This window comes from Cygnus atratus, chromosome Z (assembly GCF_013377495.2).
Source record: "Cygnus atratus isolate AKBS03 ecotype Queensland, Australia chromosome Z, CAtr_DNAZoo_HiC_assembly, whole genome shotgun sequence".
Classification (NCBI taxonomy): Eukaryota; Metazoa; Chordata; class Aves; order Anseriformes; family Anatidae; genus Cygnus; species Cygnus atratus.
Genome location: NC_066396.1, coordinates 33,453,916 through 33,480,013, shown reverse-complemented (window position 1 = coordinate 33,480,013; position 26,098 = coordinate 33,453,916). Strand labels below are relative to the sequence as shown.

The 26,098-nt window shown below is 39.6% G+C and overlaps 1 protein-coding gene across 1 annotated transcript; it reads right to left on the bottom strand.

The window, feature by feature from the left end:
* Positions 1-657: 657 nt before the first annotated feature.
* Positions 658-23,466, bottom strand: LURAP1L (leucine rich adaptor protein 1 like). Its single transcript, XM_035569627.2, has 2 exons — positions 22,923-23,466; positions 658-1,367 (listed from the first exon to the last, which is right to left on the bottom strand). Exons 1-2 carry the CDS (start codon positions 23,154-23,156, stop codon positions 993-995), a joined length of 609 nt encoding a protein of 202 aa, XP_035425520.1. The 5' UTR covers positions 23,157-23,466; the 3' UTR covers positions 658-992.
* Between the last annotated feature and the right edge of the window lie 2,632 nt (positions 23,467-26,098).

Here is a 26,098-nt window from a genome sequence, read left to right as displayed (position 1 = left end):
AATACTTTGTAAAAACAAAGTAAACCTGTTAGGGTTGGGAGTGTGCATACAAAACCAGAACAGGACTTGCCTTTTAGCAGGTTGCCTCCTGTAAAATGTTTTACTAGATCCCTCAAAATTTCAAGGTAAAAAAAAAAGTCATTTTAAAAATTACATAATTTAAAAAATACTATTTTAAAAATAATTCTGTTTTGTTGGCTCAGTATCCAAACTATCAGAATTAGGTATTCTGAACGTGGGGTGCCTCCTTCACTCTTTTTACACATATACGATGTGCCAACAAAACAGCAGGTTCAATAAAAATGAAAGGTGCAAAGCACAAAAATGAAATATTCTCTCATGCAGAGCTTCCAGTATTGGAGTGCACTTCAAGACATTAATGAAGCCAGTAAGTTAAAATTATAACTAGACAAGAATCATGAGAAAATTCATGAAGAAAGGACTCCCCTCTCTTCCACCCCCCCCACCCCCCCACTCCCCCCAAATTGTTTAGGGTACTTTAAACTCCAAATGAAGGCAGCTTAACTGGATCAAATATCATTGCTTATAAAACAAAAGTATTTTGTAGAGGTATTTTCAAGATTCAGATTTAAGGCTCAGTAAGAACAGTGTCTTTGGAAAAGCCAAACCCAGTGGTCAAGAAAATTTACCACAACATATATTTATCAGAAGATATTTTATTGCCAACAAGTACAAAATTGATGCTCTCATTCCCTGATGTCTCATTTTAAAGATCTGTAAATACAGCACTGTAAAAAACAAAAACAAAAGCAATAATAAATTAAGAGAAAGAAATTTGAGCAGGACAGAAGCAGATAACCCACCAAGGAGGAAATGTGCTAGAAGCAACAGGAAAGTTCCGAAGTAGAATCAAAATATCGTAGTATGATTTCCTTCCAACAGAAATTTGGGGTTTTGCACATGAAATAAAATAGCAGCAAAGAGAAAGGATAAATACAAGTGCATGTATGTCCCACTGGAACTTGCTTTTATTAACCAAAACAGTAGTACTCATCAGAATCAATTTTGGGATGTTTATGCAGAGGCTGTGAGTCCTCCATAATAGAAGAATCACTGAACTGGTCCATATCGGAAGGGGTTTGGCGACCAGGGACATCATCAACTAAAGTGTCCAAATAACTCCCCACTGATATTCCATCCAGTCCATCACTACAGTTGTGCAAACTGTTACAGCTGCCATGGAGGGATGTGTCCTGACTTTCCAATAAGCTGCACAGGCTACCACTCAAACTGCTACCTCTGCTGGCAATGGCCTTCTCTTCAATTACCCATTTGATTGATTCAATACTTTCATTGATGATAAGTAGCTGGCGCATAAGCTTGACATCAGTGGCTCGGAGATTAACCTACAAGGCAAAAGCAATTAAAAAGATTAGCGATTTGCTCTAAAATCAGACTCTAAATAGCAGGCTGGAGGCAACAGAAGGATTTTTTAAAACTCGCCTTCAGTATCTAGTACAAATCTGTTTAAATAGTTGTATATAAATATATGTAAGTATTACTATACTTTCAATGAAGTTCAAGTGGGAACCTAATCATGCTACATAAGCAGCCCATTAACAGGAATGTTAGTCATCAACAAGACTTGTAAACGTAACACTATGATGCTAGTAGATGAAACATAGCTGTGACATGACAACTCCTGCGCATAACTTTTCATTATTTAGAGAAGCAAGACACAAACTCGTGTTCATTTACGACGACTTTCAGCTATTTAGCAGATCCAAGCAGCTAAGCATTCACCTCACATCCTCTTTGTTATGGATATGATAGTAATCTAAAATTTTCAGATGTGTGTTATTTGCAAAAAAGGCTTGTTGATCTTAAACATTTATTCACACTACATCTGAGTTTATGTTGTAAGCGGCAGTACAAATTTCCAAGAGTTGAAACAGATATGGCTAATTATTGAAACTGTAAATTTCTAATTATTTAAACTCGTATCAGATGAAGGTTACGACCTTGTGGTCAACCACATATTATAGACTAACATAAAGACTGACAATCGGCAAAAAATAACTGAACAAAAAATACTCTCCAAACACCAACTCCTATTTTGCAACATAATTCTCATGATTGATGCACACACATAAAAGTGTTAATGGTAAAGCATAGTGGCATATTGCAGTGCTGCACCTCACAGCACTTTATGTTCTCCTTACTAGAAAAACTTAACAAGACACTGCTACTAAAATTTCTGCAATGAAACGACATATAAAGGTGATGTCTTAGTGTTTAATTCATTACTTCTTTCTTTTCATCTGAACCATGACGAGCATTGTCAAGAGATTCTGTGGAATCTCCTATTTGTCACATGAAATAAGCGAGAATACTGAGAAGGTGATCTAACAAATTGAAGATGATTCAGGGTTTGCCCATATGGTCATGTGTGGAGAAGCAGCAGCTACTCCCATTCACAGCATGAATTTGTGAAACAGCTGTTTAGTCATGGAAGTGTGTCTGAGCTATATCCCGATGAGAAGACAATGCTAGTTTGCAACCTCATCAGCTCTGCAGCCCCTTCCACTAGCACCTCGGAAATACTAAATGTTCGACATCACAATAGACACACTTGCAATCTCCACATTCACACAGATCTGGGCCTACATAAACTTTTGCCACAGTGCCAACACAGGGCATGCATGTTTAAAACTACTGGGAAGAAAAAAGTAATTTCAGAAGAACTCATAGGATACTATGTCTAGCATGTAATTTGTGTCATATTTTATTGCATGTTCTTACATCCTTCAATTGTACAAATCAAGCATATTACATGCAGGTATGCCACCAATTTAATATACATATTTTACTTCCCCTTTGGATATAATTTGTCTGTGATTATAATCTTCTCTACAAAAATCTGTGCCACAATCTCTCACTGTATTAAATATATTACATTAAATACATTAAATACTCTTTTTCCATAGATCACTTACATGTTAACTTTCAGACAATTCAGAAGACAAAGCAGTATATTTGAACAGCTTTAGTTCACTGAGAAACAAGAAAACAAGTAAGATCTGTTATGCCAGACAATAGACATTTTATACTGTTCTCCAATTCCATGATTATTATACAGAAATATAGCATCTGTATTGTTCATCTACAGTGGACTGGAATGAGATTGATATTCTCAGGAAGCAAAAGCTATTTCTTCTTTTGCCAAGCAAGACATTTGGACATGATTCTTTCCATACTCAAATGCCAAATTCTTTTCAATGTCCCAAATTACACTGACTTGTTACGGTTTTAAAAAAATATTTTAATGTATTTTTTATTCTGTTAGATACAACAGAGGATTGTACTGGCTCTGGCTGGGATGCTTCATAGCAGCCTCTACAGGTGATGTGTTCTAGCTCTGTGAACAAATCAGCATTGATGACAAAGCAGTGTTTTAGCTACGGAAGAGCAGTACTTGCACAGTGTCAAGGCCTGCTCTACTTCTCACTCTGCCCCCCAGGCAAGAAGGTTGGGGATGAGCAAGAGGTTTGCAGTAGACAGAGCTGGGACAGCTAACCAGAACTGACCAAATGGATATTCCATTATTCCATAATGTCATGTCCAGCACTAGAAGACTCATTTGGTCTTTCCAAAGTAGCTGTGACTTGGAAATTGTCTGGGCATCAGTTTGCTGGTGGGAGATAGTGAGTGATTTTGTGTACTTTATTTTTAGTGCCTTTGCATAATTTATCTTATTTTTTTTTCTCTTTGCTTTACTTTTGAAACTGTGTTTCTCTCAACCCATGAATTTTCCCCACTTTTCCTCTTCCGATTCTCTCCTCCTTCTCACTGGAGGGCGGTAAGACAAGTAAGTGAGCAGCTGATGGGTGTTTACTGGCCAGGGTCAACCCAACACAAGGATTTTTCAAACTTTGCAAGTACCAGACTGTCTAGGTAACTGTCACGTAAGTATTCGCAGTCCCTAAAACAACTTCTGCATTAGGCTCACTCCAGTTTCACAGGATTTAATATAGATGATCTGTTACCATGGAAAACAGCTTTACCATATAGTTTTAACAATGACGCCCATCTATCATTGTTTCAGATGTGAGGTTTTGAAAACAGATTGACTACTTTGTAGCCCTCCTACTCAAGCCAGCTTTTCTTCTCCAGCCCATAAATCACTATAAACCATTTGCTTGGCAACCAGGCTGTTGTGACAGCAGCAAATTAGCTGACTTCTCAATTGCAACTACAGACTTCACCAATTTCCTGTATATATGCAAGTTTGGAAACAGCAATTTCCCAAAAGGCTGATTATGGCAAAGTTTAATGGAACTAGCACCAATACACCACTGATGAAACAGTCACCTTTAGATAAAACGGAGATCTCGTATATTTCAGTTTCAGTTCAGAGGATATGTTTTTTTTTTTTTTTTTCTCTTCATGTATCTGTGGCTTCGGAATTTCTGTGGAACGGCCTTATTAGACTAATTCTTTGCATTTTTGCTGATGAGTCCTCCTCCTCAAGTTACTATTTACTATTTAGTTACTATTTAGTCCCACGTCTCCCATGTCCATTGCGTACTTTTCCTAAAGCAAACATTAAAAAGTAGTCCACCAAGATTGATCTTTAATGACATTTATCTCATCAACTGATAACATAAAAATGTCACTATGACATTTCTTGCCTCTTGTGTATTTCAGCCCAGACACAATCACATTAGTTTGTACTTACACAGTTGCAACTCATGTAACTGTTGGAGCAAACCAATCAGTTCCTAGAGGTCTCAATTAAAGGGACTAAATACAATACAATCTCATTACATTTGACAGCTCCATGCACAGTAACAGCTGCAGTTCAGCAATAATCTAAACAGAGTGAATTGTATCTAATTTAGGCATTTTGGAACAGTTTCTACAGCTACTCTTTAATGTAGAGCACAACACCACCAAATGCAAGGTGTGTGGGAGTATGTATCAGTCTTCAGCACAATGTTATGACATACAGCAAGAAAGAAATTGTGGTAAGACAGAGAAAAACAAATTTTGGTTACAACCTAGCTTACATATCCTGTTGTTTGGTTTGCATAATAACAAGAGTACAGATCCCTACGAATGCTTAACATTAAACAGCTTGTCGTGGCATGTGAAAATAACGAAATTAAAGTGACAGCAAGCATCTTTCATGTAACAGTGTGGTAGTATTCGTGGACAGAACAGTTTAGCATTCAGACACAACCAGTTCTTCAGTCTGGAAGGAATATCTGACCTAAACACTCACATCTCTTTTCCCACACTCACACTGGTTGTTCTAACAAGAACAACATTGCTGCCCTTACTCATCTAGCCTTGGTTATGGGCTGCCATAATCAACACTGTGACTTGCATGACACTGATACACAAAAAATGTACAAATGCACACACAGACATCTGTGTACACACACACACACATATACAAAAAGACATATACACATATTCCTGTTGTTTCTGTATGTACAGTGTTTTTCAAACATGATTTGACTAGGTTATCGGTTTTAGAACAAAACTCTTAATGATTACGGCTGTTAACAAAGACAATTAATGCTTCTTGGCAGTTGTCCAAAATCATGCATTAGCTGTCCTTTTACTTTTGGATCAAAGTTGCACTTGCACTCAGACTACTGGCAAAATGGACTTGTGTTTTCCTGCTGTATATTCTGTAGACGTAGCTTCCAGTCAGCTCCACACACAGTGGCTCCCCACCCCCTCTAAAAACAAGAAAGCTAAAAAATTCAATTCAATATACCCTTTTAATCTGTCAAAGCCATCTGCAACACTAGTTCCTTTCTGCAGTCTGTTTTCTTTTAAGTTCCTAGAAACACATACTTTTTTCTATTTTTTTTCCTTTCCTTTTTCTCTTCCCCCCACCCCTTTTTTCTTTCTTTTAAAAACAGCAAATCTGCAGTGATATTAACGGCAATTATTAAGTGTGGTCTGAGAGAAAAGATATTCCTAAGTTTATTTAAAAGACATTGATTTAATTTTCTCCTCAACACCTTTATGCTGTGTGTTTTAATGAGCACAAAAGAAAAAGGAAAGGAAATAAGCATGCTTGTATAACAAAGTATTTCCTTCAATACAGATCTTTCAGTCATAGCACAGTGAAGTAAGTCACTCAAAGACATGAAATCTTAAACCTAAATGGATTCAGGTAGTTATTTAAGTAACCCTGCTCTGCACAGGATCCCTAGGGCTCAAACACTCATCAAGGATTCAGTAGCATGGGATCTGTGGTTCTGAAGCAGTATACCTTTGTCCAGTTATCCACAATACAATTATACACAATAACTGGAAGTTGCATGGGAACAGTAGCAAAACATGGTACCGCACTGGAAGCGGTTTGGCGGTTGAACAATCCTGCAGAAAGAATTAGGACATGAAGAGGTTAGATGAAATAGGTACTGCAGTCAATTCCATCTGTTGTTAGTACTGCCACATCCATCTGTACTGCCTTTTTTACAAAACGAATTTCAAGCCAACACAATCTTTCCACGACAAACAGGACTGTGTGACCACTACAGTTTAGGAGCATTACTGCTCCTACATTGCTGCTGACTTCCTCTTCCTAGGGTATGTCAAAGACAGCTTTCCACTCTCCTGCATCATAAATAGTCATAAACAGTTTTATGGTTACCCACCTATGCCTAGCTCCTCCCCTTTCTCTTTTTAATGGCAGATTACCTTAGTTTTCCATGCAATAATGAACTCCATGAATTCATTTGAGATGCAACAAAAATTAAATAAATCTAACAGTCAATTTATTTTGAATTCTGAGAAGTCTGCTTCTCCTCAGAAGCCAAGCTTATTCTAGTTTCTCCTGGAATTGCTTTTTCTATTACAAATACTGAGCAACAATTTTCAAAGTAACTAAGAAAAGTAATCCCTGAAGATAGAGATAAGAGATGAAGCATAAAATAAACATTTGTTGGAAATGTTTAATTATTTGAGCAGATTTAGTCTTAAGAAGATCAAATTCAGTCAGCAAATATAAAAGGATATAAAATTCATCAATAAAACATCGTCTCTGAGAGGTGACTCTGTGAGAACATGCATAACAAGCTAGAAAGATTCAGAATATGTGAATATATGCATTACTTAATTGGAGTCACTGAGCTAACATATTTACAACAGGAATTAATGTGGTCACACATACAAACTTTGTTTATTAGGCAACCACCACAAAACAACCACACAGCACATGCACTTGAAGGTTAGCAGGCTCAGAATGATATTACAATAGCTTCTCAACAACAGTGAGAGAAAGAAGTGTTTTTTCTTCCATTCATTTAACATGTCTAAAAATCACAAATGACAGATAAGGGTAAAATTTCTGCTCCCTAAACATACAGGTTAATTAATAGGTTGTGCATGAGCTCTGTCCCACTTTAAGCAGTTCTTATGTATGCGCTTGACTTGAAACCTCTTGTCTGCTACCAAACTGCCCTACTGATTCCACCACGGTGTCTGCATGAGGTTCTTAAAATAATAAGCCACTTTGGGCAATGATATTTCAGGATCAAGATAAAAAAGCAGTGTCTAGTCTGACTTCTGAATTTGAATGCAAACTTCATCATCACCTGTCAAAAAGCCGAGGAGATTCCATGTGATAGAGCAGAAGCACACAGGTTAACTATCCCTAGCTAGAAGGGATCAGTTACTCACTGGTGGAACTGCAACTGCTTGTGGGGATGTTCCACTTCCACTCCACCACAAAATCAACTAGTTCAGATTAAATTCATGCACTACAATAATTGAAGCTCGCTCAACCTATCAAACACTGTATGTGAGCTCTCTCATTTCCTCAGTTTCTTAACATGCATAAATAATAAACATAGTAACCACAGTTTGGCACATCTTAAATTGTCAATAGGTTGAGGTAGATGCTACAGTGCTCATCAGGGCCATGTGTGTCAGATTGATTTACCTCACAGTACTCGAAGTAAAACACACACATTCTTTAAATTTCAGTTAATAGTGTTACAGGTAGATCAATAGCTTTTTGCACTTCTGTTTTCTTTGTTTTCTTTCAGCATAGACTTGAGTCATAATGCATTGCTGAAAGGTTTTCCCATTTCTTTCCTTTTGTTTTTTACACTTGGGGTAGTCTTCAAACAATAAGAGGCACATACAAAAGCTACCTATACAAATCTCAATTTCCCAGATAAATCCTTGATTTATAGTTACAGTTTGCTGATCTAGTTTATTTCTGCAAATTAAGCAAATTACACTGACCTTTTTCAGCTGCACTTCTGTAATGAGTCATAAAAACATTTTGGCAGGCTACAGAAGCAGTTCTGACAACTTACTTTTTCCATTATTTTGCAAAAGACATTATTATCTTTGTGTTTCTCTTGAAGACTCAAAAATTTAAAAAGGCATAGTAGATTTTTAGGCAGCATTCCCTACAATGAAGTCCAGAGAATGTGCAGTTATTAAATTTACAGTTTCTGTCTGCACCCTTGACCTTGCTAGTTTAAAAAGAGGCTCTAGTCTAGTCACGATCTCTCTTAAGCCTGCTGCCATTCCAAAGCAATACCACACCAAGTGCTTACGACACGTATTTCTACAGGTCCTTATGTTGCTACCAAATTTTATATAAGGTAGCTTTGTGAACAGGGTCTCTTAAGAGGGAAAAAGGAGGACTGTGTGATTTGACATCAGCCAGAGTGGACTCTTTCTGCAGACAGAACTCTGTATCTCACACTAGAGGAAGAAAAGCACCTGGAACCAACCACTCATTACCTGCAACAAGGAAGTGGTTAGGCCAGATCTGAGAGACCACCAAAATGATCAGGAGGCAGAGCAGAACATGATGAGGGAAAAAGTTAGCTCAGTGAGCACTAAGAGTAAGTGATTCTATGAACGGGTTTCAAAGACATTTCTTGCAAATACATAAACAAAACATTATGCCAACATGGTTATTTTCTGGTATCTTCTCGTAAACTACAGTATTAGTTATTTACATTTCTCTTACGACACCCTATTTGAATATATTATCTTTATATATACCAATTGATCCCCTTCAGACTTGACAGGAAAATACATGCCATCGAGTTGTGTAACTGCTTTATTGCATTATCTCTGTAATAAAAAAAGTGGATCTCAATGCCTTTTTCCTCCTCCCTGGAATGTGCATCATCCTTTTCTTGCCAGTATCAGTGGGTAGCCTGTCATTTGCATTAATACATAGTAAAATCTCCATGATTTGGATGAATCATTAATTCAGTAGGGTGCAAAAATACTGGTTTAGTTTTTAATGTTATACTGTTTGAGATATTCTGTACACTTCAGTGTAACACTGAATTCACATGGGAAAAATCATTTTGCCTTTGTTTTTTTGGTTGTCTTTTTATTCTACTGTGAAAATGAAGCTGGACTTAATATCTACTAAGTAGATATGATTACTATTATCAGAGGGAAATATGCCACACATCTGAGAGCAAGAAGCAGGAAAAAATTAAGTTAGCTAAGCCCATACTTCACCACCTCCTCCTCCCTGCCGCCCCCCCCCCCCCCCCCCAATAAAATAAATGCTAAATCAGAACTTTAAATATTGAAGCACCACAGAAATATCCACCCTCAGAAGGATGAGAGACTATAAAAGGAAGCTTCTGATTGTTTTAAAGCTCAGTTGAAGAAACATGAAAGGGAGCAGGGAGGAACTGTAACAACTTAAGAACAGTAAAAAGCATCTAATGCAGTATGAAGTTTTTACTGCATGTTTCTAAATATCATATACTGCTGTCATAAAAATAACATCTGACCTTGGAAACATATCTATGATGACAGAGGTGAAAGTGTGCAGGAAAGTCCACACTACAGACCCACATGTGTTGACAGACAAGGTAATGACACTACAAACATTCAGGTCAATACGAAGCAGCTGCAAACAGTGTCAGGAAGTGTTACAGCAGATGGACTATCATAGCACCATTGTAATGTGCTCTGAGCATCTGTCACAGCACAGCAACTGTACGCTTCCTCCCCACCAACATGAGACAGCACTGCGGCTCAACAGCATATCCAGATTTTTTTTTTTGCTTTCATTAACTTACCTATGCTTACCTTGATCAAAACATGCTCCTAAAAATGCAGTGCTAATACTGGAAAAAATATTTATTATTTTCTGAACTAGGTTAGGTTAATGAGGACTCCAGCCCTCTACTTAACCTTTCAACATTAATTAGTTTTAATACTGGCACTGTGTAAATATGCTCAAAAGCACCAAAGTAGAAGAACAGTGATAGAATACCATGGGTTTTGCTTCCAGATACATCTGGAACTTGAAAATATTGCTTGTACCTATACAAGAGTGATCCTCAACTTGTTACTCTTCTTAAAGGGGGAAGAAAAAAAAGGAAAGAAACAACACATGCTTTATTCAAGTCAGAACTGAGACATGACAATATTACTACCTGGGACAAAACTAAACTTTCTTGAAATTCAAGTCTGGTTTTGCAGTATCACTGGAGAGACACATGAGATTCAAAAAAATTCAAATATTTGCCTTCCCAGAGTTCAAAGTAGGATTCTGTTTGTAATGATTCTGTGGCCCTGGTGATTGGGTAGGTTCTGTTAAAAGCATAGTTTTAATCTAACAGTCAAATCTCTACTGTTGGCACACTCCCATCCTATTTACTGAAGGTTTATCTGAATAAAAAGGAACTTCAAGACAGCCTTGTAATAGTAAGTGATCACGTCATCTTAGAACTGGTTTATCAGAGTTAAGAAGTGATATGCTGATCATTGATTTTTTCCTATGGAAATGTTATGAACACGTATCTGTGTCAAATCTTTTTAAAAAAGTATTTAATAAAAAATACCAAACATCTTATCATACAAGCATCTTTTTTTTTTTTTTTTCCTTTTCATTCCTTTCCTTACGTTTAATCTGTAGACCATTAAAAGTTGAGCGTCTTTTGGATTCAGTCTTATTTTTTTCTTTAAAATAAAAAAATTCACCCAAACCTCTCCACTGGTGCAATCACCATCCTGCTAAAGTACTGTTCATTCACGTGATCTGTGCTCACCTGAATGTTCTAGCAAATCTGTGATCTCTCAGAGAAAGTGAAGCCAAGTTGTCTATTTTGAGTCTTGAAACTAAAAATACACTTTCAAACTTCCAGATACCTATAAATAGTTAACTCCTTTTATCTCTTTCTCACCCACTAAGAAGGGATCAAACAGTTCACAGCCAATCTGCATCTGGGCTATCAAGGTTAAAAAACTAGAAGCAAACAAGAAACAAGTACCATTTTTAGCAAGCCGTAATGCTGAACTTCGCTAACACAATAAACCAAGCAGGCTGCTGTTTTCAAGCCTTTTTCATAGGTATGCTCCTACAGAGCACACTGAACTAATCCACTCTGGAAGCTGCAAGGCATGATTATGCAACTAAGGTGAAAACACATTAAAAATCAAATAAACAGAAATCCTAGATTCTAGCCAAAGACATCTGATAAAGTAGCAGGAGTAATCAATCACGAACTATAAACTTCCAAAAACGTCAAACACAGGCACTCTAGATACCTGTCTTTCCACGTTATTTGATCCCTGCTCTGACTAATAACCATCAACCACAGGACATGGTGCAGACCTCAGCTTCTCCTAGACCACTCTGGCTAGACTCATACTCAATTTTTATACCTTAATGGGTTCTTAGCAAATATTTCTATATACCATACGACTGCAGCACTGTGTCTTGATCCTAGTTCAGCACAGAATATTAATCTGTACTACTAAAAGCTACTTCATACTACCAGAGGTATGAGTAGAATGGGAAAGAATCAAGGTAATTGATTACATTTACCATTTCTCTTACTACTATGGAAATACTGACTAGCTGGGGAGCAGAAACAGAGTGCAAGATTTGCCCTAGGCTAGGAAAAGACAAATATGGCCTTTGAAAATAATCACAGAATGGTTTGTGCTGGAAGGGACCTTAAAGACCACCCAGTTTCAACCCCCTGCCATGTGCAAGGACACCTCCCACTACATCAGGTTGCCCAAAGCCCCATCCAACGTGGTCTTGAACACCTCCAGGGATGGGGCATCCACAGCTTCTCCAGGCAACCTGTTCCAGTGCCTCACCACCCTCGGAGTGAAGAATTTCTTCTGAATATCTCATCTAAATCTACCCTTTTAGCTTAAAACCATTACCACTTTTTCTATCAATATATTCCCCGATAAAGAGTCCCTCTCCAATAAAGAGACCCTCTCCAAATTCCATAATCAGAATTGCTTGAGAAGTGAGAGAACTAGACAAGGAAATCTGGGCCACAACAATGTTGGACTGAGCTAGAGAACTATGGTTTTATCTTAAAAGGGCAGGATAGGGCTCTTTTAGTGTAATTTTGTCATTGAACTTCAACAGAACAGGAAGGAAATGACCAAGCAAAAAGAAAAGCTTAAACATCATATTGTTGTTGGGGTTAAACTTCTTTTTCTTCTGAAATAGGAGGGCTGCTGCTGTGCACTGATGAATGTATAACGAGCTATATGAGTTGGTCACTGTGAGCTGCCTCATCTGCCTATGGAGAAAACAGCAGTTACCTCCCCTCTATTGTTCCAGTCACAGCCAACTAATGCTAGGCACTAACAAAGGAGTAAGTCAATTCCACTGGCACTTGATGTTGAAGAAAACTACTGTTGCTTTGGCATACTAGTAATGCTCTCTTCTCTTGAAGACTTTCTTCTCTACTCTTGAAGGATTTTAGTTTTCCCATACAAACCCTGTAACACTAGGAACCAGCCATAGGCCATCACTTGAGATTGACATATTCTGAAATACAGAATCACAGAATCATCTAGGTTGGAAGAGACCTCCAAGATCACCTAGTCCAACCTCTGTCCTAACACCAACAAGTTCTCCACTAAGCCATATCACTAAGCTCAACATCTAAACGTCTTTTAAAGACCTCCAGGGATGGTGACTAAACCACTTCCCTGGGCAGTCCATTCCAATGCCTAACAACCCTTTCGGTAAAGAAGTTCTTCCTAATATCCAACCTAAACCTCCCCTGGCACAACTTTAGCCCATTCCCCCTTGTCCTGTCACCAGGCATGTGGGAGAATAGACCAACCCCCACCTCGCTACAGCCTCCTTTAAGGTACCTGTAGAGTGCAATAAGGTCACCCCTGAGCCTTCTCTTTTCCAGACTGAACCATCCCTGCTCCCTCAGCCGCTCCTATGCAAAAGTCCTCCTAAGAGATATTAATTAGGCCTCTTAATGGTTAGAGTGGTTGAAGTGTCCCTGTGAAGGCAAAATGAACTTGCAGTCACAGGTCAGGAAGAGTTCTCTTTCCACTTTGGTTTCATGTCCACTCCTCTTCGAACTGTATAGTGTCGAGAAGCCTAGAACAAACAATAGTCTGAGTCTGCAATGGCTACTGGCACGACTTCTCGAAGTCAGCATGTTTGTGTGCAGAATCACCTTAACTCTTAGTTAGAATACCCTTCTGCCCACAGAAAGGATTCTTCAGGATCAAACTACAAAAAAAAAAAAAAAAAAAAGTGTTACAGCCATTTCATTTCATGTGCTTTATTCTAAACACACATTGTCTGGCTTTGACCAACAGAGTAAACAGTCTGTATTTAGCAGCCAAATGTAGAGAACAAATTCACACTCATGGTGGGCCAGGAGCAGCCACCCTCCTCTAGGCACCATTTCAAGCTTAAATGTTAGTCTCATCCCAGATACCATTCACTTCACTAGTTTTTGAAAAGGTAGCAAACTGATGCAGATCCTACTTCTGCTTATACAGAAATGCTTCGCAGTTTTCTCCTTGCTATCAGGACTGTCATTTATAATTATTGCAAGAATCAAGGTCAAAATCCGAAGCTTTATAAATAAAAAATATTCTTTTCTGCAAACACTATTGAGAGAACAGTGTCCAATGTTTGCTATGCCTTATAAGCATGCACCCTAGTCACAAAATCTAGTTCAGTCATTTCAAATTGAACATTAATTTAAACCAGTAGAAATTCTGTAGGAGAACAGAAAAAAAAAAGAAAAAGATACAGACAGAAAAATGCAAAGCAGGGTTTTATTTATTTATTTGTTTATCTTGTGGTAAAAACATGAAGTTTGGAAACACCCAACCTATCTAATAAATTATAATTCTTGGATGTGCACCTCCTTCTGCATCTACAGCGAGGCCAAAACAGCAATGCAGTAAAATGACTCTCCTTCTGGAAGCATTTTAGCCATAAATGCAGCTGGTATCTAACAACTTTGAACAAAATTAAGCCAGTAAAACATTTATAAAGTCTGCAACTCCCAGTAGTTAAAACAGCAATTCAGCATTGCCTTACAGGCACTAAATGCTTTCACTTCACCTGGCACTGCACCCAGCAAGGCTGTACAATATTGCAGGAGTTTGTTTTACAGCACAGCAAATGAAACATGCAGATCACTTCCCCTGGCAGCTCTGTGTTTTTGTGCTTCCTGTTACCTAACAAATGTGTCATATCATTCGTTTGACAAAGCATTAAGAATTGGCAGGTTGGCATGAAGGGGGCAGAAGGATTAGACTGATGACAATAAGGTTTCAGAGCTGTGCGTGCATTTCTCTTCTCCATATTTATGGAAGCTCTGGGAAGAGGGTGCATAGCCTGACAAAACAGAGTAGCTAACACTAACATCTGACATGCATACACTGCTTAAACTCTCTAGTGTCCTTCTCTTACGGAAGGAGGAAAACCTCCTTTGGAGCAACATCGGGGGGAACCCTCAGCTGTGTTTCATTCCACATACTCATCAGCCCCAGGCTGGAAGCCAGTGGGACTCACTGCTGGAACAGCATACAGGGTATTTCAGAAGTAATGGACCATCTGTATCTGCTTCTACATTTGATAAAACCTGGGTGCGAGTTTTATACCTTTCAAAACTCTACAAATGAGAAGGTCTACAGACCTACCAGAGCCCATTCCAGCTGGCTATAATGAACACTTCACCTGCACAACCAAGTGTTCTGTGGAGCTTGCAAACTGCTCAGGTACTTGACTGAAGTTCTTCTGAACATAAAACATCACAGGATGTGCCTAAATGGCCCACTGCTCACTTGGACATAACCCAGTTCTCACTATAGACTAAGACAGACATGGAAAGACAACCACCGATGCCTAAGCTGCACACAGCAGCTGCCAAAGACAGAACATGTGAAAAACTATGAAAAAGTAGTAAGATTGCTTCAACAAGTTTAATTAAAATCTTTCTCCAAATCACATCTTCCAGTAATGGTTACCTTATGAAAGTGAGTCCAAACATGCTGCAGGCACAGTGATGTCTTAATTTAACAGATGCATAGCTGTGAATTCAGCAACTACTGAATTAAGTATTCTAGTCACACACCTTTGGACTACAAAAAAAAAAAAAAAAGGCAAAAAGCAATGCAATGTAGATTATGGTGTGCCTATTTAAATGACTACATACAAAAATACTGTCTCTGTGATAAATGGTTCTAGCAGATTGTTATAGACACAAAATAAGAGCGTGAGTGGCTCAAGGGATGCCAACGCCATTTATATATCCATATGGCCCTGTGCACCCTGATACAGAGTAAGATCAAGACCAGAAACATACCTACCCTCAGAGCAAGGCATACCACTTGATAATCAGCATTATCATGGTGAGTGCAAGTGCAAGTTTTTCCAGCTAGATCTGGTTTGTAGCCATTCAGCTGATAACAGAAGAGCCCCTCACACTCATACCCTTACACTGCAAATTACAGATGTGCAAGAACGTTCTATCTTCTACATTAAAGAAACATAATTGTTTTAACTGTTAATCTCCTTGGCTCTTATTGCAGACATATATTTCAGAACAAATATTTCATCATCTTCCTGAAATTCCACAGCAGTCACTCCCACATAATTCTCTCTCCAGTCCTTCTCTAGTCCTTGAATAACTTATCCTGTCTACTGCTGAAAAGTTAATTATTATTAAGTGACTGAAAAGGTCAAGATTCACAGGTTTAAAATTCTTAGTACTAGGATTCCCTTCTGGCATTAACTGAGGTTATCCAATGACAAGGATGATATTTCCAAACTGTGCTTGAAAACAACAGGCCATAGGACAGCAAGACTGAACAGCTTAAACTAACAAAATACACCCAAGACCTCCCTAACAAGAAAGCCAGACACATGGAAAGTCTTACAGAAGTTATTTTTCCTTAAGTACCCAGTAAACTTACTGGCCCAAACTGGGTAATCTTGCTCCTCACAATTTCTCTGCTGATGTATGCCATCACACTTCAGTCCAAATTCAAGCTTCTCCCCCTCCTTCTTCAGTAGTTTTTAACAGCTGTAAATATCAGTTTCTTCAGCATTGTAGATGTTTAATAGCTTTCTGACAAGCCTGCAAGTAGCCACTTTTGCTGCAGTTGTTTTAGAGCAGGGCTTACTCAAACTACTCTTGAGTCATTGGAGCTTAAAAAGTCAGTTTCCTATGTATCTCCAGTACGTAAGGTCTGCATTCACAAAAATCATACTAAAATTTCATGTATTGCCTGTTACCTGTGTTTCAGTTAGAATTTTAGAATACCTACCCATAAGTTTATAGACTGTGTAGAACACAGATCGTCTGACCTGAAATGACCTGAGCATTGCTATGCAAGTAGTAGCAGATATCTTACAGTAAGAAACTTAGTGATGCACTGATGACTTCTAAGGCTCCAGCTGCCCTCCTAAATACTGGCCCCAGCTTTCTACCACTGAGGAGAAACGGCTGATTGAAGCCAAAATTCAACAGATAGAACAACTGACACGATGGCAAAAAGTAATCCACCAGTGGTAAATGCTCATAGCTAGCAGCCCCACTTACAAGGGTGAGGATTGGAAAGAAAAGGCTACAACTCTGCCTTTGTAACAGAAATTTGCCCCTTTTATTACAAGATCTTCTACAATTCAGGTCTTTATCTTCACAAATAATAATTCACAAACCATCTTTTAGAGCTGCTTGTATGCAAGATTCTCAACTGTCATGGTTACAAATTTAGGTGAAAATCCAAGAGAGAAAATGCCCTTGATTTCAAAAAATTCCAATTACTTTTCAGCACTTGTTGGCCAGTCATCTCTGGTCAATGTATGTATTTAGTATTGTGCATTTCAAGTTTTTTGAGTTTACACACAAAAGGTTCTTTTTAACTACAGTTAGCCCTACGTATCCTCACAAAATCATGCTGTTCTGCTGATTTCATTAGAAAGTTTGCAATCTGCTGTAAGCTACTGTAAATTGCTTAAACTGTAGAGCTCTGTACAGAAGGGTTTTAATTTTCAGCAAAACACCACATCTTTTCATTATGAACTGTCATCAATCAGATTTTAAAAAACAACTTCAAAGCCAAAACTCTTCCTCCATCCTGGAAACAAAATAATCAAGAAAGAAACAGCATGAAATGCTAATGTGCACTGTTTCAAATCAGGACCGTCAAAAGCCTCATCTGTAATTTGGCAAACTAACTCTGTCTCGAGTGCAATCAAGCATCCATGAGACTGCTGTGACAATCTCTTGTATTGCATGTGTTTCACACTGATGATACTACGTTAGGTATCTGCAGTGTTTCACAGACTCCTGGTCAAGCAGTAATTAATTATGTAAGCATACGTGTACTTTCTGGGGACTTAAACCTTTCATTAGCTAGTACAGCTGAACAGGAATGGCCATAAGCGCTGACTGCGTGCAACACGGTGATGTTCCAGAATTCAAATCCTTTTACCAGGTACTGCATGAGATTTGCCAGCCAAAAGACGCTTAAGTATGCACAAAGTTAAATAAAGTTGTTTATCTTGCCCTGCTGAAGACAGTCTTTAAAGTCAGAAAACTTGGCAAAGTTATGGTAGCATAATTAGATTTTATTTTTTTCTTGCTAGATTTGGTCATTATCCCAAAGGATCAATCTACAAATTCCTTTTAATCTGAGCATCCTAATATCACTGTGCAATCTAAATGCCACATAAAAATGACAAACTCCTTTAACCACATCATGACAATTGGAGGGTACAAAAGAGAGAACTTGTTAGCAAGATCCAAGATTATGAGCTTTTTCAGTGAACTTCTGGAAGACCTGTGGAAATAAGTTAATCTCTATTTCTGTATTCTTTCTTTTTAGTTCTAAGAAGAGCCTCACTTCAGGGGTTCATTGAGCAACTGCTCACTAAGAAACCAAGGTTAAATCAAACCCTCCTACACAGGCTTGAGGCTTAGCCACTAGTAATTTTATATTTAAGATTTTATCTTCAATCAAGTTTTTAAGCAAAAATTCCAATTAATCTAACAGAAAACCAGCATCTGATACAGAGTTTTGCACTGCTGACTAGACACACTGAATCATATCTTGGCTTCAACTAAGTCAATTGATGTTATCATTGGAAACAGTAAATGTAGCCGCCTGTACCTACAGCAAGTGTTAAGAGATGTTTCAAGTTACATTTATTGACTTTTTAAAAATGCCTTTCAAAGAAGCTAATAAAAGCAGACCCCCCCCCCCCCCCCAGTTATTGTTCTAACAAATCTGAAGTTGCTCAAAATCTTAAGAGCTGGTAAGAGAGAGTTACAGAAAGTCTGCCCTTCAATCTGCATCTTCATTTACATGCTAAGTATATGCAAAAATTGTTAAAAAAAAAAAGAAGAAGGAAGAGGAAGGACTAGCATCATAATGATTGTATTTGCCTCAATTCCAATCAGTGCAAGTACCACTAGTTCTGCTTCATTTTGTCAGGACTATTAGAGCAAAGGGAGAAAAAAAAATCAACTAGTGAGACTGCACAGGCACATGCCTCTTTCCCGACCAGCTTTAGCCTAAATCTGTCATACTCAATTTCTTGGCAATGGGATTGTTTCCACCTACTTCTCCCCAACCCCCCCCCCCCCAAAAAAAAAAAAACAAAACAAACCTGCCACACTCAGAATACCCAGTTTGGCCTTCAGGCTCATTAATGATGTTTGATCCTCAATGGTGTTCACTGGAAGAAAGTTCATCTAAAAGTTCCAGCTCTGCCATTTCCCTCTTAATTCCAAGACACTGTTTACCTTTTTTTGGACCCAAGTACTCTTACGCAAAGCATGTTGTTATTATTTTATTGTGTGTAGTGCAGACAGACTATGCTTTCTAACTTCTTTAGCTTTCAAAGATGCAATTTGAGAAAAATATGAACTGAAAGAAAAAAAACAACAACAACAACGTACTTTGTTTTCAGGTGTTAATAAAAATCTCTCTTTGAGTAAACACAGAGCTTGTGAAGGAGAAATGAGGTTTCTGAAGCAGCAGCAGTTAGTGTTCAGCCCTCAGGTTCAGCAGTTATGAGCCATGTTGATTACTTACAGCAGCATGCAGCTGTACTGAGTGGTGACCTCACGAGCATTACACACAAGAAACAGGATCACAGCTGTGAGGGGTATGGAGTATTCATCACATTCTAGGTTGACCAGAGAACAGCATTTTGACCCATGTTAGCAATTACACCTTGCTTCTCTTGTTATGCAATGGCCTTACGCCTCAAAGGTTTTCAGGATTACCAGGGCAGTCACAATCACAGACTCGGATGGGAAAAGTGAAGGTAAAGAAGGGGAAGGTGCCCTGGCTCAGCAGGTCCCTAGTTCAAGAAAGACACGCCATGGCATTCTGCACAGGATTCCAGTGACTACCAACAAAATTGGGTTCCAGGGAAAAAGAACAATCCACTCAAGACAGCGAAAGGATCAGGGGACGCAAGATGCAAGCCTCAAGGCCTCAGTCAGCAGATGTACAGTTTACTCCCAGACACCTGCCTATCTGTCAGGAGCTTAAACTCATGGTCAAAAACACTACTCCTAAATCAAATATGGACATGATTATATGCTCATCTCTTTAACATTCTCCTGCAGGAGATGATATATGGGAGCTAATCACGTCCACCCATTTTATTCATGCTTTTCCAGACCCAAGGACATGGCAACGTCATGACAGACATTTCAGACCTTCCACCATCTCTCTCTTTCTCAGAAGCATCCATATCAACAAATAATAGTACTTCATTCTGAAGCATGATAAACATATAGGGTGATTGAAAGAGCAGAAGAATCAATTTCATTGGTGTCTGGAGGAAAAAATGTGCACTGAAAGGAGAGAAGATGGTCCTGCATTTTAAAATGAGGAAAAATTATACCTACCTCCATTCCTGCACAACTGAATTTACTTCGGTCACTGAAGGATTACATACTACCTGAGATAAGGCTTAATGTACGCTCCCAAACATTACAACCGGGTTTACATTACAACCGGTATGCTTTCCTTGTTCTTTACTGTCAGGGGCCAAACAATAGGGTGTCAGTGGAACACAGAGGTTCCTCCTCTCATAATAGCTCATAATAACTAATACATCCTTTGCACAGTCAAAAGCTTTGGAATCACTGTGATTTCAATGCAATGAAAGGTCAAAATGTACTCATAATATCCATAACATAGCTTTATTTCTCAGATTTAGTTGGAATTTGTCAAGACGGGCACAGCCATTGTGACAAACAATACCTGTAGGAAAGGACAGAAGTTGAGGTACATAAATGCACAATTTGTACGAAGTTAAAAAAAAAAAAAGAAAAGCCATGTCTGCTCAAAATGTCTTCATTAACAAAACCTAGAAGATAATATAGTGAGAATGTACTGGTCAATATTAAAGATTAAGATGTCTGCACAACAGTCAGTCTCAAGTTATTCATATATGACTAGGTCAGCCTGAATAACCTTGGTTTGCAAATATGTACAAAAAGGTTGTCTCAAGCCTGAAGCAAGCAAGCCAAAAAAAAAACCCCACAGGTGTACATTTGAACTTCTGTGAGTAGGCTGCAGAAGATGGTATCACAGAGCAACTATAAAAAGATAGCATAATAGATGTTGCTTGGTTTTCTAAACTTCTTGTTTTTTTTCCATTTTTTACATCTGTTTACTATTATAGCAGATAGTAACTGCTTTTCTCCCCAGTCAAAGCCTCTTAGATATTCATCAGAATCAAAGAATAACATGCTACAAATAGATGTGAAACAGTAAGACAACAGATGAAAAGTTTTGGTTCTGTTTTAGGAGTGATGTTTGGAAGAAGAAGAAGGGACATAGAAACTCTCCTTATCTACTGTTGTTCTTAAATTGTACAGATCTGTACACTGTCACAAGAAAACTGCAGAAGGGAAAGGGACAGATTAAGAACTTGAAGAAACCTTATGGACAGAGGAGAAATCTTATGTTACTGTAGACAACCATAAGAAGATAGCTAACTTCCAAGCTCTGGATTATAGAAAACAGATGACACGTGAAAAAGTATGTAGATAGAGTAACTGTATTTCACCTTGTACAACAAACAGTCATTATAGAAGTAGCTGAATGGGCATGCACATAATAAAAGTCAAACGAGGAGGTGTACAACAGAACTCCCCTGACATAATGTAAGCAATGAGTTTAGATGTGAAAAACTAAGTCAGACTTTGAAGTGAGAAAGAATAGGTGAGATCACGGAGGGTGAGACTAAAACTCGTTCATTCCAAGAGCAGGGGGGAAAAGGAAGGAAACTGGGAAGCAGAATGAAGAATACAGACGAACTAAAGATTGTCATGTGAAACTTCACATGTAAAGTAGATGAAGAAGAGACCAAGTAGTAAGGAAAACATGATGAAGGCAAATCACTTGATTTTTATCCCTTAATAGGCATAACTGCCATGACATGTCTAGACAGTCATGCCAAGAACTCCATCCATCTTATTTGCTATCTTTGCAGTTCAACATCCCTAAGACTTTTATATTATAATCTATGCACAGGTCACTCTACAACCCTCGTACAAGTTTAGAACTTTGAAAATTAACATGAAGGATGCTAACAATGGGGAACAGTGTTAAAAACTAAAATTCTCAGTGGTCATTACACTGAAATGCATGATAGTTTAGATTAGCAAGCATCTCTTAAAGCATATGAAGTCATAAAGCACTAATTGTGATATAAAAGTGACTTTTCAAGATTAAGGTTGTAATCTTGGCTATGAACTCCCACAATGCCCATTCCCGATTTCCCTTTCCTCCTAGCCTGCTTATTCTTTCAGAACTCTCCCACCCACCCACTGACCTTTTGCTTATATATACGTGAGGTTGCACCGGGACAGGCACAATGGTATAGCATTGTACTTGTTTACATAGGATGAGATTGCTTTGTTTGTTCTGAATGGCAGAGTTCCAAGACAGTTGCATAAAGCCACCTCCACAAGCTGCCAGCAAAATCCTCATCCCAACAAGAAAATAGTACGGAATTTGACCAAGCAAGTTATGCATCAAGAACTGTGGAAAAGGGCTGCTACCAAAAAAATGTTCTTCTGGGATCTTGCACAATGATTACAGTCTAATATAACTGAGGCCCAATGGGCATTGTCAGAATCGTACCTACTGAGTGTTCAATATTTTTGGTTGGTGGCTCATTGGCTTGCAAAGACTGCGATGGTTCTTTCAGTTTTGCCTTAAAGGTGGCAATTTGATGGCACCACTGAAAAACAAAATTTCTCAACGACAGCAGCACACAACGCAGGGCAAGCACCTGCTTTAAAACAGTAAGCAGGTCAGAAGTCCAGAAGTAAGTCGAGTCACAGAAATCCTCTCAGCCACGTTATAAATAGGAGCCTGGCGAAGAACCACCGCGCATTTACACGGTGTCTGTTCAGAGCCAGATAACCCCCTGCAGACCCACGTCCACAAGCAGAGTCCCAGGACACCAGGCCGAGTTTCCAGTGCAGAAACCTACCGTGTCTCTCCAGCTACACGCCGCCGAGAGGCAGCAGGTGCGGCGCGGTGAGGCGGAGGCGCCGCACCGTGCACATCGGCACGCCCGCTCCCTGACGGGCTCCGGCTCCGAGGGGCGACCCCGTCCCCTCCGGGCGGCCCTCCCGGGAGACACCCCGGACACTCACCATCTCCTGCCGCAAGAGGTGAAGTTTCGTCTCCAGCCGTGCGAGGGCGGCGGCACGGCGGCGGCGGGGGCCGGGGGCCGCAGCGGGGCCGCGGGCGGGCTCGGTGGTAGCGGCGGCGGTGGCGGCGCGGCCCGGGTGCTCCTCCCCGCGCAGCGGCCGCGCCAGGCTCTCGGGCACTTTGCGGCCCAGCTTCTGCTCCACGTCGCGGAGGTCGGGGAGGCCGCCGGGCTCCATGGCTGCCGGCCTTGGAGGGGCCCGCGGCGCCGGACGGGGCGGCACCGGCGCTACCCGCGGCCGCCCGGCCGCTGCAGGGGCGCGGAGGAGCGGTGACCCGCGGCAGCGCCGCGGCCGGCGCCCGGGTGGACCGCGGCGGACATGGGGGTTCCCGGCACGCCGGCCCCCGCCCTGCCCTGCCCAGCCACTGGGTGGGGGGACACCAAAACTAGCGGGCGGGAGCGAGGGGGGGCAGCTCCCCCGGAGCCTGGCGGCGGGACCGGGACCGCGATGCGCACTGTCGGCCGCCGGCCCAGGCACCGCGACCCGAGTCATCGCGCGTCCCGGCCCGCTGCAACTTTAAAGGCCGCTGGCAGGTGGAAGAGGCGCGCCCCGGCCCTCCTACCGTAATGCCAGGACAAGAGGCGCACGACCGCGGCCAACAGCGCGCACCCGGCCCGGAGCTGCCGGGCAGGGCTGAGGAGCGGCGTGAGGCTTCGGGGAAGGGGAGGGGAAAAGTGGAAAGAAAAAAGTAAAAAAAGAAAAAAATAAAAAAAAAGAAAAGGAAAAGAGGAAAAGAGAGGAGAGAAAAGGGGAAAGCACAAGAAAAAGGGAAAGAAAAAGAAGAAAAAAAAGATAAAGAGAGGAAAAAGGAGAAAAAGAGAAGGAAAAAAAGAACAAGAGAAAAAGGAAAGGAAAGGAAAGGAAAGGAAAGGAAAGGAAAGGAAAGGAAAGGAAAGGAAAGGAAAGGAAAGGAAAGGAAAGGAAAGGAAAGGAGGAAAGAGGAAACAAAAAAGAAAAACAACCCCTAGAGCGCTGTGACCTTAGATCACTTTCTAACAGGGCTAGATGTATCTACAGGGTGAATGTTATTTCCACTTGTCAAACAGGTTTCATTGCAGACAGGCTGATTTTCCCCCTTCCTCCACCACCCCATTATTACTTTTGTACCCCTATCCACCCTTTAAAAAGCAAAGTTTGTTAGCTTCATGGGTCACCGTAACTCTGATAACAAGGTATGCACTGGCCATGCTGATTGCAGTGGCAGAAGTGCCCTGGTAATCCTTGGCCTGGTGTGTTGCTCCATGTGCCTGTCACAGCACTGAAAAAGACCTTTCAGTGGTGAAACTTGCAGTTTGACTAGTCCCATCTGTGGAGCTACAGCTGACACATGTCGGGGGGGTGGGGTTGAGAACGTTTGGCCAGCCACTCTGATCACATGACAGGTACTTTACAGCAACTCAAATCACAAAAAGTAAGCCTAGGAAAACAAAATATTGTTACAACAAACTGGATGTGCCCTGTCCAATAATTTCATCAGTACTTTAAGAGTTGTTAATCGGAGAGCTTTGAAAGGGTTTAGTACAGTCAAGCAAAAATCCTGCCGGCACGAGTGAGAATTTCATAGGTGCATTGATTTTAAGACCAAGACACTTACCTGTCAATATATTCAAACCATCTGGAAGTCCTCTGCTGGAGACATACACAGAGCCTTTTATATCTCTTGTATTTGATGGGTCTGTTTAGTTCTGATGACAGAAAACAAACAAACAAAATGTAAAGGTTCTTATCAGAAAAGAAAGGCAGAAACAACCACACACACAAAATCAGAATCGTCCTTATGGGTTCCCTCCACCCCCAGTATGTGTTATAAAGTTCTGTTTTAATTTCTGTATATTTGGAGAACAGTTTCTCTATATCATTAAATCAATATTGATTTGTGCTGTTCTGTAAATTAGCAAGGACTGTGCTGAAGTTCTTCCTGTGTGAACTATGAACATCTTGTTAAGTAAAAGTTTAAGTTTATGTTACTGTTGCTACACTACTGAACTATAAAAGGAGGCTTTGTTGTACAAGGAACAAGTTATATACTTATATACATATATATATATACACACACTTTATTATATATATACACTTTATATATAAGTATATATAAAGTATGATTAAAATATATTTGAACTTTGTTTTTAAAATGAAAATATGAGAAGAAACAACCAAAGTTTCATGTGTTTTTTAAAATGTGTTCCAATTCATACAAATTTCCACAAACCCTACTGTAAACAATCTGAAAATAATGAAAACATTTTTTTTTATTGCTCCAGATGAACAACATTCAGAACTATATGATGTACCTTATGCACTCAGGATTTTATGCTTTACTATCTTATGGTGTGATTCTCATCTCTTTGCATTAGTATACCAGCATGCCAGTCAATGGGTTTACTCTTGAATTACAAGGGTAAAAAGATGTATCTATGTTAAACCCACCCTCTCAGATCTTCAGCATTACAAGATTTGATAGACTAATCTGTGTTTCAAAGAAATAGTTTTCTCTTTTAGTAAACAAAAGCAGTATTTAAGCTGTATTTTCATTCTGTAAGATGGAAATCCTCTATCTTCATTTTAATACTATTGTTCTCTTCTGCCTTGTGCTGTCCAATCTTCAGGTGAGATTCAGAGTTGTTTTGAATCCTTTGTTGTTTGAATATGGCCATATAGAACAACCTTTGCTAGCATTTTCAGTGTTTTAGCTCCTTGTTATATCCTCCTACTAATCACTTCTTCTTGGTAGTTCACTCCCTCAAAGTGTCAATGCTTGAGTAGGCAGTAAATAAGACTATCTGACCCCTTGATAGGTAGGCAGTCAGTTTTCATGCTATTTCTTCTGCATCTTCTACCAGATCTAAGAGCCAAGGTATAAGTTTCATCACATGACTGTACTGAGCACTGTCCGAGGCTTCCCTTAGGTCAAACCACAATTTTACATTTCCTAAAATAAGAAGTTGGAGAAATAAGCAGTTTGAATGTAAACTGGTAATTCTAAAAGATTTCACTGTTTAGTTTTCATCGACACCTTAAATCTATGAGATCTGAAACGTGATACTGTGTTTGTCCTGAAGGGTGAAAATATTGTAAACAAAAACCTAATGCCATCCCACAACACACCTACATTTTCCAAA

Excerpts from the sequence above, each read along its gene's own strand:
- LURAP1L (XM_035569627.2), bottom strand. The coding sequence starts at position 23,156 with ATGGAGCCCGGCGGCCTCCCCGACCTCCGCGACGTGGAGCAGAAGCTG. Across the intron at positions 1,368-22,922 it reads ACCTCTTGCGGCAGGAGATG|GTTAATCTCCGAGCCACTGA; the intron begins GTGAGTGTCCGG and ends TTTGCCTTGTAG.